General features: G+C 47.6%; 1 protein-coding gene across 2 annotated transcripts; it reads left to right on the top strand.

Moving 5' to 3' along the window:
- Positions 1-1,786: 1,786 nt before the first annotated feature.
- On the top strand, positions 1,787-10,304 carry CFAP144 (cilia and flagella associated protein 144; the record flags this gene model as incomplete). Of its 2 annotated transcripts, XM_082660912.1 has the most annotated exons (4): positions 1,787-1,919; positions 4,667-4,726; positions 6,721-6,824; positions 10,194-10,304. In XM_082660912.1, 4 exons carry the CDS (start codon positions 1,787-1,789, stop codon positions 10,302-10,304), a joined length of 408 nt encoding a protein of 135 aa, XP_082517038.1. The 2 variants fall into 2 exon arrangements, with proteins under 2 accessions (XP_082517038.1, XP_082517039.1); XM_082660913.1 differs by lacking the exon at positions 4,667-4,726.
- Positions 10,305-13,344: the final 3,040 nt, after the last annotated feature.

Below are 13,344 nucleotides of genomic sequence, written 5' to 3'. Positions count from 1 at the left end.
AGTCTTAATAGTTGTGTGTTTATTTTTTATCAGTTCAAAATATTTTCTAATTTATCATGATTTTCTTTGATTCAAGACATTTAGGAATGTGTTGTGTAATTTACAAGTAATTTGAATTTTCTAACTATCTTTTGGTAATTGACCTCTAAATTAAATTTGTTGTGGTCAGAGTACATATTTGTATGATTCATTCCTTTTAAATTTACTGAAACTTGTTTTCTGGCATAACATATGGTCTATATTGGTTAGTAGTCTACATGCAATTTAAAAGAATGCATAGCCTTGATATCAATGGGTCAATGTGCTCTAATTGTCAATTAGTTCAAATGATTGGTAGTGTTTTCAAGTCTTCTATATACTCACAGATTTTCTGTTTACTTGCTTTATCAATTACTAAGATAGAAACGTTGGCAGTTCTACAATTTTTGCTTTATGTGTTTTGTTTTGTTTTTTAATTTTTTTTTTTTTTTTTTTTTTTGCTGCCTTGGGTCTTCGTTGCCACATGCAGGCTTTCTCTAGTTGAGGCGAGCAGGGGCTATTCTTCATTACGGTGCACAGACTTCTCATTGCGGTGGCTTCTCTTGTTGTGGAGCATGGGCTCTAGGCGTGTGGGCTTCAGTAGTTGTGGCACGTGGGCTCAGTAGTTGTGGCTTGCAGGCTCTAGAGCGCAGGCTCAGTAGTGGTGGCTGCCAAGGGCTAGGGATAGGAGGCAACGGGGAGCTGTTTAATGCATATAAAAACTTTCTGGAGATCGGTTTCACACAATGTGACTATACACTGCTGAACTACAATACTTAAAAATGGTTCAGGGCTTCCCTGGTGGCACAGTGGTTGAGAGTCCGCCTGCCGATGCAGGGGACATGGGTTCGTGCCCCGGTCCAGGAAGATCCCACATGCCGTGGAGCAGCTGGGCCTGTGAGCCATGGCCACTGAGCCTGCACGTCCGGAGCCTGTGCTCCGCAACGGGAGAGGCCACAACAGTGAGAGGCCCGCGTACCGAAAAAAAAAAAAAAAAGTTCAGAAGGTAAATTTTATGTGTGTTTACCACAATTTTAAAAATTTAAATAAATAAATTGTAAAGTCCCTAAGGTACTTTTAGGGTTATTCTGTCTATATTATCACATGGCTGATATGGGCCAGAATGTCTTCTCAGATAGGAAACCTCCACTGTTTGTGAGACAAACGTAGAGGGTCTCAGTTCTGGGCATCTGCTTTAAAGTGGGAGAGGATGGGACTTCCCTGGTGGTCCAGTGGTTAAGACTCCAGCTTCCAATGCAGGGGGTACAGGTTCAATCCCTGGTTGTGCAACTAAGATTCCACATGCCACAGCGCCTCCAAAACAAAAACAGAAAACAAACAAACAAAACACAAGTGGGAGAGGTTTCTGACTACTTCCAAAATCTTTTTTAGGAAATGACTGGCCAAGGTGAGGTCCAGTCCTAAGCTCGTTTACCTCTCGGGTCTATCACTTCACGGCCAGTCGTTTTCTGGCGGTGTCCAGCCGCGATTCTGTAACCAGACTAGGTCCTGAGAAGCTGGGAAGGTGAGTTGAGCAGCCAAAGGGGCGGGCCGCGCGTTATAAGATTTGGGGAGGAGGGGGGTGGACGGGCAGGAATGAGGTCCAAGGGAGGAGGGTGAGCTAGCATGTGTTGCCTGGAGACGGCTTGGGACTCTGTTGCCTGGAGACGGCTTGGGACTCTGTTGCCTGGAGACCTGGCAGCCGGTGAGCGTCCAAAGGGCGGTGAGAGGGGGTTAGGTACTGACCAGACACAGCAGAGCCAAGGCCATGGCTGGACACCAGAAGGAGAAGGCCATCGCAGATGAGGTCCACCAGAACCAGATCCTGCGGGAATTGTACCTCAAAGAGTTACGAACCCAGAAACTCCACACGCAGTATCATGTGAATCCACTCCGCAAGGGTGAGGGGAGCTGCGGGATGGAGGAAGGAAAAGGGGGCGCCCCCAGGAAGGAGCCGGCAGAGATGCGGGCGGGGTGCTGGGTGGAGCACAGTAGGAGACGCCTCCTGTGACCTCTCATCCCTTCATAGCCTTCAGGAACTATGACTTTGGGGTTGGAGAGGGGTCTCACCCCCCATCACATCGAACATATTAGATACATTAAAATGCATCCAGGTCCTGATTAAATAACATTTTATTGTAAAAAATTTGAAAGGCTTTTTATAAATTGCTTTTGAAATATTTTGCAGGTTTTATGTTTTCTTTTGCATGTGTTTTGGTTTGCTGCTATTAAAGGATTTCTTTCCGTCTTCTAACATTGTCTTAAGACCTTCAGAAAGTTCAAGGGGAGCAGACTCAGGGTCCAACGTGCCCCCTGATAAAATGGCGGCACCCCCACTCCTCACTTTGCACATTCCTGGGCCGGTTTCATCTGGTCCTGTAACATCAGCTCCCCCTAAATGCTACCGAGTCTCAAATGGAGCCCCAGACCCACGTCCCCATCCACCTCCCGGCTCCTTTCCCCGGGACATCCCTTAGGCACCTCAGACGCACTGGTTCAGAAAACCGGGCTCGTCCCGCACCCCTCCCCCACCTGCAGCTACTCCAGAATGTTTGGTTTTAGCCAAAGGCACCACAGCCCTTCTCTCTCCCAAGTTAGAAGCTTGGGAGTCATCCCCGGTCTCTCTCTCCCTCCCTCCACACAGCTGAGTAGGCACTGTCCTGTTTGTTCCTTATCCTTTCTCTCACATGATGGTTCCCATGTTCCCGCCTCAGTGGGGAACACCATCATGCATGGCGCGGTCTCTCTGCCTCACCTCATTTGTCTCCGCTCTCTCTCCATCCTCACTCCCAGGCCCTTGTCAGTCCTGCCTGCATTGGTCTGATGGGCTCTTAACTCTCTCTTTCCCTCCAGGCCCAGCTCTCCAACCCTCCCCTACACCACTGCTGGCGAAAGCTGTGCTAAAGGGGATTTGATCATCCAGTCCCTCTGTAAAATCCTCAGTGGTCCCACAGATTCTGAGCTAAGGTTTAACCTGATCCGTACCTAAGGCCCCCGTGGATCTAGCTCTGCTGCCCACCCAGCTTCATCCTGACTCCCCTCCCAACCCGCACACTGTTCCTTTAATAAAAATGTTAGTGCCTGGTCTGCACCAGCCACAGCCTTTCTATCCCACCATATTTAGATGCATGGATTTCCTAAATCATCTTCAGTTTCATAAATATTGTTCCTTCTTTCCAAACTTCTCCCCCAGTCCTGGGCCTGATTAATTGTAGTCCACTGCAGCCCAGCTTTGTAAAGAAAATGTAATGTCATTTCTAAAAATAGAATTTGCATAGAGTTAAGGTGTACCACGTGCTGTTTAGATATACATATACGTATACACAGTGAAGTGATGACGACAGCTATACCCACCTTCTCACACACTTACCTTTGCGGGGGGCGGGGTGAGAGTACAGAAAATGTACGTCTTCATGTAGCTTATAACTAACCTGGTTTTCCTCTGGAGCCGCCAGCTACTAATTCCAAGAAAACCACTTAACGTCCAATTCTGTTTAAACTTGGTCTATTTCAACAATTTAAATAATCCCTTCAAGCGGCATCCAGGCTTCCTAAGAAAAGCGCTTGGGCTCCCAGCTCATGGTCCTTGGGCACAGGATTAATATGATCCATTGGGATTAAGTGAGGAAATATTAGAATTTGTATCTATGTTTACACTTATGTATAAAGAAAGAAATGATGCTTTGTCAATATATGACAATAGTGCATAGAGACTATATAAATATTCATATGCGGCAGTTTTTTTTACTGGTAGGAGTTTGAGATAAAACACTTGGAGATCACTGGTTCCTTCTGGCCTCTCTCATCTACTACTACTCTCCTCCTAGCTCCTTCCACTAGAGTTACTCTGCCTCTCGATGTTTCTCTCGAGTTAGAGTTAATTCTCTAACTCACCAACCTCACTCTTGGATCCCTCCCACCTATCTTCATACAGCAAATTTATTCAGGACTCTGCTCTAAGGTATGTCCTTAGAGACCTATCACCCACACTACACCCTACCATCAACATGGGTTTACCCATGTAACCTGCTTTATATTGTGCACCCCGTTTATATTTGCTTGATTATATATCTGTTTATTGAGTATCACCACAAATAGAGTGGAAGCCCAGGGAGTATGGGGACCTCCTCTTTCTTGTTTGCAGCCCTATCTCCAGTGCACCAGTAATTACAGGCTGAATAGATGTCCGTGGATCCTACACCTCTGTTATCGCATGGGCTGCTGGGTATATATCACTATCTCTGGCTGCCTCATATGTCTGCATCCCCATAGACCAGTCTGTCCCAGAGAACATTCTGTGATGATGAGAATGTTCTCTATCTGTGCTGCCCTAAATGGTAGCCAGTAGCCACATGTGGCTGTTGATCATTTGAAATACAGCTGATGGGACTGAGGAATGAATTTTCAATTGTATTAAATTTAAATTATTCAAATTCAAGTCACTGCATGTGGCTGGTGGCCACCATACAGCACAGTGCCTCTCAGATTGTGAGGTCCCCGAAGGTCTTAATGCCCTAGTGCCCAGCACAATACCTGACACATGACAGACACTCAGAAAGTGCTGACTGGGTGTCTGGCCTAGGGTGGGTCTCAGAGAGGCCAGGAAGATCGTTTCTTAACTTGAATCTGCGATGCTGTTTTTCTCTAGTTCACACAATCGCCAGAAAGCCCATGTCTTGGCATGATAACCTGGAGGAACCTGCAGATGGTGAGTCTGGGGTCTGAGAATACCGTTGAGATAGAGCATGGAGAGGCAGCCGGCTGGGAGTCTCTCAGGGCAGTGGTTTTTGGGGGCAGGCCTCAGTCCTCTGTTTGATCATCTGAAAACGGGGCTCATACTGACAAAGCTCACAAGAGACTGACACATTCAAATAAACAGCCAGTTTATTAACTGTCAAGCCAAAAACATGTTCCTAATGGCCCTGACGTTACGGTCATTCATCCATCCAATACTTAGCTGTTACAGGCACAGGTTCTGGAGTCCTACTAACTGAGTTTAAATCCTGGTTCTGCCACTCGTTAACTGTGTGACTTCGAGCAAGTTTTTTTTAACCCCTCTGAGGCTATCTGTTAGGGGCATTGTGAAGATTAAACAAAATAACCCAAGTGCTTAGAACAGTATCTGGTACACTGGTGATCAGGACATGTTATTATTTTCATTATTACCATGTGATAGTCACTAGGATGGGGCTGGGGATCTCATCCCATAGTCAAGGAGACAGACTAGTAAATACACAGGTAAACAGAGAACAAGATTGGGATGGCAGCAGCATAGAAAACAGGTGCCCACCTCAGGCAGTGGAGTTCTGGGAAGTCTTCTTGGAGGAGGATACGAGGGTGAGGTGGAGTATGTCAGGGTGAGAAGAATGTGGAAGGACATTCCAGGTATATGGAAAAGCACAGAAATGAGATAACGGCATGGCCCACGGACTGTGAGGAGTTTGGCATGGCTGGGATGTACGGGTGAGCAGGGGCCACGTTTGGGAATGCGGGAAGAGAGATACTTGATGGGAAGCCTAATCCTTCTGGCAAGCTCTCCTCCTTCCCCTCTACCTTCTTAGAGTGGAGTTTGATAGAGGAAAGATGTATGATTTTTGTAGAAGGACAGGGTGGGAAGTGAGGGGTGGGAAGGAGGAGTGAGGATCTCATAGCATCACAGAGACAGACAAGTAAATAGACTAATAGAGAACAATCCGAGAAAGGAAGGTTGTTATCTGCAGCGGAGACATCAGCCTGGCTAGAATGAAGGATAGGAGCTGGGGACTTGCAGCAATAAGGGAAATAACAGGTGGTGAGGGGCTCAAACACCGGGCAGGAGTTCATTACTAGCTGCCTTGTATTCAGGATAAGCTCGGCCCGAGGCCAGGTCCTGTATTCACAGTCCTTCATTTACTTCTCAGACATCTTGCTGAGGTAGATATTTTCCTCCCATTTTGCGGATGAACAAAGTGAGGCCCAGAGAATTAAACCACCTGTCAAGCTAGTAGTGGAAGGGCCACGAATGCCCAACTACCAAGCCAGCTTCTTCCCCTTGTCAGACTGCCTCTCTCAAATTGAGACTGGATAGGGTAGATTGCAAATGAAATGTGTCTAAGTCCTTAAGCCGTGGAGTTACAGATATACCTGGTGTTGACAGCCATGCTGATTTCAATCCAGAAGGATCTGACCTCACCTGGTACAGCCCAGCTCCTCACTCTCTCTGCTGCAGCTACATCGCCCAAACTCGCTCATGCCCCAGGACATTTGTTCTTGCTGCCTGTGGCGTGCTTTTCCTCTGCCTCTCTCAGGGCTGGCTCCTGCGAGCCTTCCTACTGAGTAGCCAGCCCTGCCCCGACATGCCCCTTTGCCAACTCCCTTCTTCAGAGTTTGCATCACTGTCTGCCACCACTGGGTTTGTTTTTATAGGTGTCTATTGTGTCCCCTGTCCCCTCACCTAGACTACCTCTCCAGGAGACCAGGGACCATGTCTATCTCACTCTGCTCTACCTCCAGGGCCCAAACAGTGCCTGGCACAGAGTTTGTGCTCAACAGATGTTTGTTGAGAGATGAGTGGAGGAACCAGATACCTGTGTCGTGAGGCCTAGGCAAGCTTCTGAGGCCGATGCTCTGCCTCTAAGAAAGGATGCGTCAGAGTCAAGGGCACAGGATCTCTCGTTTGGTCCCAAAGCCTGACGCCTTCATAACTCATGCCTCGTCTCCCAGCCAGGTTCCTGAATCTTATCCACCATGCTGCCCAGGGACCAAGGAGGAAATACCCCGAGGCACAGACTGAAAGTCAAGAGATTGGATGGGACTCAGAGCCATTGGTAAGTGTGTCTCCTTCACTTGGAAGGTCAGAGGTAATCCAGGGGTGGCTCAGAGAACAGAGTATGGAGCTGACTGCCTGGGCTTTCTCTGACTCCCACGTACTAGCTGTGTGACCCTGTAAGGGACTAAGCTCTTTTGTGACTAAGTTTCCTCCTAGTACAGTGGAGATATTACAGCACTTATCTCATAAGATTGCTCCGAGGCTTAAATGGGGTGGTGTTTGTAAGGTGCTTAGAACAGTGCGTGGCATGTAGTGAATGCTGGTAAGTGTGGATTAAGCAAAGCTTTTGCTGATGACAGAAGGCCTGAGTTTGCTCTCCCAGGTGTTAGTAGAGTGGTCTCGGGCATATCACCTACATCTCTAAATTCTGTCCCCTTCTCTGGAAAATGCAAATGCCCGTAACATATTTGCCTCGTTGATTGGAGCACTCAACCCTAGGTGCAAGGAGCCTGGCCAACGCAGTCTTTAGCACGTGATCTCCCTAAATGATATAGGGCTTCTGTTCCTGAGGAAGAAATGCAGGGTTTTGTTTTCGTTTTTTTGTTTTTGTTTTTTTGCGGTACGCGGGCCTCTCACTGCTGTGGCCTCTCCCGTTGCGGAGCACAGGCTCTGGACGCGCAGGCTCAGTGGCCATGGCTCACGGGCGCAGCCGCTCCTCGGCATGTGGGATCTTCCCGGACCGGCATGTGGGATCTTCCCGGACCGGGGCACAAACCCGTGTCCCCTGCATCGGCAGGCGGACTCTCAACCACTGCGCCACCAGGGAAGCCCAAATGCAGGGTTTTGAATAGACAACTTGAAGAGCTTCCTGCTACACTTGTCGTTCAGCTCTGATTATGTCTTTCCTCATACAGAAGGTTTTAATTTTTAAGTAGTCAAATGTGCCAATTGTTTCCATTTTGACTTCTGGGTTTTGTACCTTACGTAGGAAAACTTCAAAAATCAGAGTTACGAAACACCTAACTTTGCTCTGTATTTCCCCCAAGTTGTTATTACTGTTGTTGTTGTTAAGATTTGGCTATGAGCCCATCTGTTTCTTTTGTGGAAGATGTGAGGCTGGAGACACTGTTCCTCGGCTGTGTCAGAATTTCCTTCATTACCTCAAAGGCACCAAGACCTCCACACCCTGTCTTTATATTTGCTGCCCTGCCGATGCCTCCTGGCCCCCAGCCCTCACTCCTTGAGAAGTCCCACTCACCCTACATGAAATCCAGGAGTCACCTCTTCCCTAAAGCCCATTAAGACACTTCTGTCCCCCACTCCTCCTGGGCTTCTTGAGCACCTGGAGAGCTGCAGCTCAGTATCAGTGCATCAATGTAACCTAATGACCCTGGAGCCAGACAGCCTGCGTTCAAATCCCAGCTCCAATGTTCTCTAGCTCTGTGAACCTCACCTCTCTTAACTTCCATTCATCTGCCTTAACATGGGGATAATAGTGTCAACACTTGAAGGTTTGTTGTGTGGATGAACTGAGACATATATAAACTGCTTAAAATGGTACCTAGCACACGGCATGTGCTCAGTAAATGCGGGCTACTGTGATGTTGAGGGGGAAGAATAGACAAGACGGCATGGGGCCCAACTGAGGACCAACTCGGTGCTTCTCCTGGCCTGGTGGCTTAATCCCTGTTGTCTTTATCTGGTGAATAATTTTCTAGTGTGCTTCCTTCCCAAGAACTCCCCACACCCTGTAGTCCTCATATTTCTACAGGCACCTGTCTTTCTCACCCATTTATTTTTTATTTTTTGTGGTTTGCGGGCCTCTCACTGTTGTGGCCTTTCCCGTTGCGGAGCACAGGCTCCGGACGCGCAGGCTCAGCGGCTATGGTTCACGGGCCCAGCCGCTCCACGGCATGTGGGATCCTCCCAGACCGGGGCATGAACCCATGTCCCCTGCGTCGGCAGGCGGACTCAACCACTGCGCCACCAGGGAAGTCCTTTCTCACCCATTTATACAACTCCAGTCTGGGCATGGCTCTGCAACCCCTGGTCCTGCGCAGGGCTACTCCATGGAGATGGGAATAAACAGCTCAGTGAGCCGGGTTTTACCAGTGAAGAGTGCAAATAGCTGCTCATTTGTAACAGCCCCTCTTCAGATATGGGGCATCGTGTTGGAGGGAGGAGACTGTGCAAGACAGGGGGAGGCTTCCAGCAGGAGCCCTCATCTCTTACCCAAGAACTGAGTCCAGAGGGAGAGGCGCTGTCGGGCAGCTGGGGAAGAGATAAACGCTCAAAGGGTAAAGGAGGAGGATGGGAGGTGGGGCCACATAATTTACAGTGAATAAGGGAATGGAGAGGGGGCCTGTGAACGAAGGAAGGCGGAGTGAAGAAAAAATCCTCCAAGTTAGATAACTAAGCAATGTAGAAAACTATCACAAAGCACAAGTCGTTTAACTCACTACTCTTCATTTTCTTAAAGAGAAAAGGCCTGGCTCCCGTGGGTACAAAGTGTATGGGTAGAAGTGTTGCATCTCTGCCCAGCACATCTCAGGGCAGGCCCAACCAGCCATGATAGGAAGGAGAAATGAGACTGGCTTGGCCAGCCCTGCCCTGCGAGGGCCCCCAGATCACTAGTCACTGTGGGGTTTCAGAGGGTCTGGAAATACACCACACCTGTTCATTTTAAACCTGGGGACAATGCCATCAGATGGCACTGGTGGCAAGGTAAGAAAGCGTACCCAGAAAAGTTAGATCCAGGGGTCATGCAACCATAAAAGGTAATTAAGCTTTCAGAATGATGTGTTTGGGGGCGGAAGAGGTTTGATCAGCCCCAACTTAACACAGGGCTCCTGCCCCCAGCGGCACCTCGCCCCGCACAGGCAGAGAACTCCAACCCCAGTACTGGGACTCTGGGGAAGCCACACTCAGTGAGTATCGCTCAGCCTCTGGTCTCCTGGTAACATTTGATGAAAGTATAACCTTTTAGTTAAGGGCACAGTGTAGCTTCCGTGAGATTTGTGTGTCCCAGGGCTCACTCTTACTCAGTTCTCTGTGTAACTACTTCAACAACATCCAATCTTTCATTCAGCAAATATGTCTTGAGTCCCCTGTGTGTGCTGGATACTGTTCCAGGTGCTGGGATACAGATGCAGCACCTCCCCTCATGGAGCGTCCATGCCAGTGGGGGGAAGAGTCCACAGGCCTCCACCGTAGGCAGCGGTAAAGGGCAGTGCAGCAACTCTGCACAGTTGAGATTCTCATGCAACCCTGCAAGTCTTTTGGTGGAAATGTTGTCTTTATTTCACAAACAGGGTTTAGCAAGGAAAAGCACCAGAGGCTGCACATCAGGAGACTAAGGCCTGATTCAAGTCCAGGTCTTCCTCCTTCCCCACTGGCTTCTTTCTGATGTCTGCATTCCCTTCTCTAGGTCAACCCACAACGCGATGACCGCAGGCTGAACCACTTCAGGGTCTACAAAGACATCACTCTATACAAGGCTAAAATGTGGAGCTTGGGAGAAGATGGTCACCACAAGTAGTGTTCCCACAGTGCTGTCAATCACTGTCGTTAATGCCCAGAGTGTGTGCTTCCCAGGTAAAAAAAAAAGGCACTTTAAAGCCCAGGTCTGACTTTTACTGTCCTGAGTCTCACATTTCTCCCTTCTGGTTCATATCCTTAATTTAATAAACTAGGGGGAGAATTCCAGTTAAAGATGGCAAACTAAAGGCCTACAATATCTCCTCTGCCTTCCAGACCCCAGTAATAAATGGAGTTTTTAAAAGGTATGAACCCACAACAGAGAAAATGAGAGAGAAACCTTAGCAGCCAAGAAGACTGAAGCCATGTTTAAAAGACGGAAAGCTGATGGAAGAGGGTGGAGGAGACCACAAAATGCGAGCGGGACACCTCTGAGCACAGAGCTCCGCCCCCCAGAACTCTGGAGGGAGGTCAGGACTCTGGACAGAGTGGGGTGTGTGGGAGGGAACTGAAATGGCCACTGGGAGGGGGTCTGCAGGGAGTCTCCTCCGCACACCCCAGCACCAGGCATGTAACGGCTCCCACGTTGGAGGTTTACTCTTGGAGAAATGGGCAAAGCCCAGGGCTCAGGGACACTAAGTAAGACGTGGGGTCAGAGTGAGGTGTAAGGCTGAAGACAATCACCATCTGTGAAAAGGAGGTTGAACCTCTCACTCGCACATGCTGCATTTTTACCCCGGCTTTGAAGCTAGAGGGCTCCTTTCTGAAAAAATGAAACAGCTCTAAAGAAAAGACCCCCCCCCCACACACACACATGATACCATTTGAAGGTCCTGGGAAACAAGAACCGGGGAACGTCCAAGCAGGTGAACACACGAAGGTGCTGGGAGAGTCACTCGCCCAGGGAGGGCACGGACGCTCTGTGCACTGCCCCCCACCCTGCCCACAAATCCCTTGCTCTCTGTATCTCTTCCATCTGGCTCTTCCTGACTTATGCCTTGAAGGGTGAAGCCATATATTGCTGTGGTCACTCCTGCTTTTGTATCGTGCCAAGACTGAATGGAAGCTCCAATGCTGAGTGGCCTCACCCTGACAGCCATTTTCATACAAGGCTGGACTAGACCAATTATTAGTGACTACATGGGAATCTAGAAGGGGGCCAGTATCTCGTAACTGTTACAAACTTTTTGCTCTAAGGAATCCATGGTCAATGACCAAAGGGTGACCTGTGATATCACAGAAAGAGATTTGGTCTTTTCCTGGTTCCTGACGCAGAGCTCCTAAATCCTTTGTAATTTCCTAAAGGATAGGGGTGGTAGGAAGGTCTTTTGTTCTAATGAGGTGACTCTTAGCAGCCTCTAGACAGCTTCAGCATGGGGGCTGCTCCCCAGGAAGACCAAGCCTTGGTTAGAAACTTGCAACTTTCAGCCCCACCACCCAACCTCTGGGGAGGGAGGAGGAGCTCAAGATTGAATTAATCACCAATGGCCCATGATTTCATCAATCACGCCCACATAGTGAAACCTCCAAAGACCCCTAGACTGCAGGGTTTGGAGAGCTTCCGGGTGGGTGAACACATCATGGTGCTGGGGGGGGGGCAGTGTTTTAACTATCAGGATTTGTGGCTTGAGTGTGCCTGGCATTCGGATGCACCTGGTCTTCCTTTAAGGTAGTGTTGATTATTGCTAGATTACTGGATTTTCTTGAGTGGTCATTAGCTTACAACAGTCTCCTGAATGCCTTTAAAATTCCCTGTCTTTAATCCCCTAGTGGGATTTCTAAACGAATTATCCTACTCTATCCCTATCAGATTCACCTCCAACATTTTATCATTTGTACTTTCAATGCCACAAAATATCTCCAAGAGTCCCTTTAATGGGAAGTTTTCTGCCAGTGTCACTTCCTCTGGGACATCATCATCCTTTCCATCATTTTCCTCATTCTGTTAAGTTCACATTCACTATTTCTCTCGCTGCATCTCTATCTAGTCTCTACAACAGCAGCCTTGTCTCCATTCCCTCATCACCTGTCTCTCCTATAACTCCATTTGCATTCTATTCCATTTTACTTCCAACCTTACCACTTTTCATTTCTTTGCTGCACTTTCATCTGTTGGTCAATTCCCTCTTTCAATGACTTACTTTTGTAAAACGCCACGTGGGTTTATCGCTGGAGATGAGACAACACAACTGCACTCCTTGCCACCTGTGCATGAACTAAATAACAGGTGTGCAGTGGCCAATCACCCACATACTTCAAAAGCAGTGGTATTTGGCCACTATTCATTATGTTTCTTCTATGCAGTGGTTTATGAACTGAAGAGCCAGCAGCAAAGTTTCTACTTTCTGCAATTACTTGGTTAATAATACTTTGGTAACTGAAACATGAACAGTCTTGTCGAGGAACACAGCTGCTATAACTGCACCATGATAGCTGAAGTCCACGTATATTGGAACAAAGCAAAGCAAGAACAGCCTGGACTCGGTAGTGGGAACTGCTAGCTCCTACTTACCTTTCAATGCATGGAATTGCATTTTAAAGCAGTATGAGGGCTAATGCTGAGTTCTATAAAGTATACCTCTGAAATTAAGGAAAGTGATTCCATTTGCTATAAAGAAAAAAAAAAAGGAAAGAAGGTACATTGTTTTCAAAACCTTTAGAAGTACTCAAATCAGTAATTTACTTTTGTCCCTACTAGTGTGAACTCTGGCAATCTGTGTTCACCTTTCTTAAAGCTCTCAATATGTTCCACATATAATTCAAAGTCTCTGAGCTGAGGCTCCTTATTGAAATTACTATACGTTACCCCATTCACTGCCATTGTACAGACTGTCAAAATAGGTCAGGGTTAAACATGGTGGTCTTCTGAGAACATGACTTGTTTGCTTGGAATTTTGCTCATTGAAATTAGTTTACAAAAACTAAATTCCTTCTTTTTGTTCTAGAAACTCAATATCATAGGAAACCAGAGAGATCCTTTTTTAAGTCCCAATGATGCTACAAGGAAGCAATGTGAAAATCAGTTGTTTTTTCTGCCTAAGCATATAGAGTTCTCAGATATCTGTAGCCTCCTTAAAGTATGGCTTCTGAACTGGAATAGA

This window comes from Grampus griseus (genome assembly GCF_964374135.1).
Source record: "Grampus griseus genome assembly, chromosome: 1".
NCBI classification, from domain to species: domain Eukaryota; kingdom Metazoa; phylum Chordata; class Mammalia; order Artiodactyla; family Delphinidae; genus Grampus; species Grampus griseus.
Note: the sequence above shows the minus strand (reverse complement) of the source record. Positions and strands in the feature narration are given on the sequence as shown.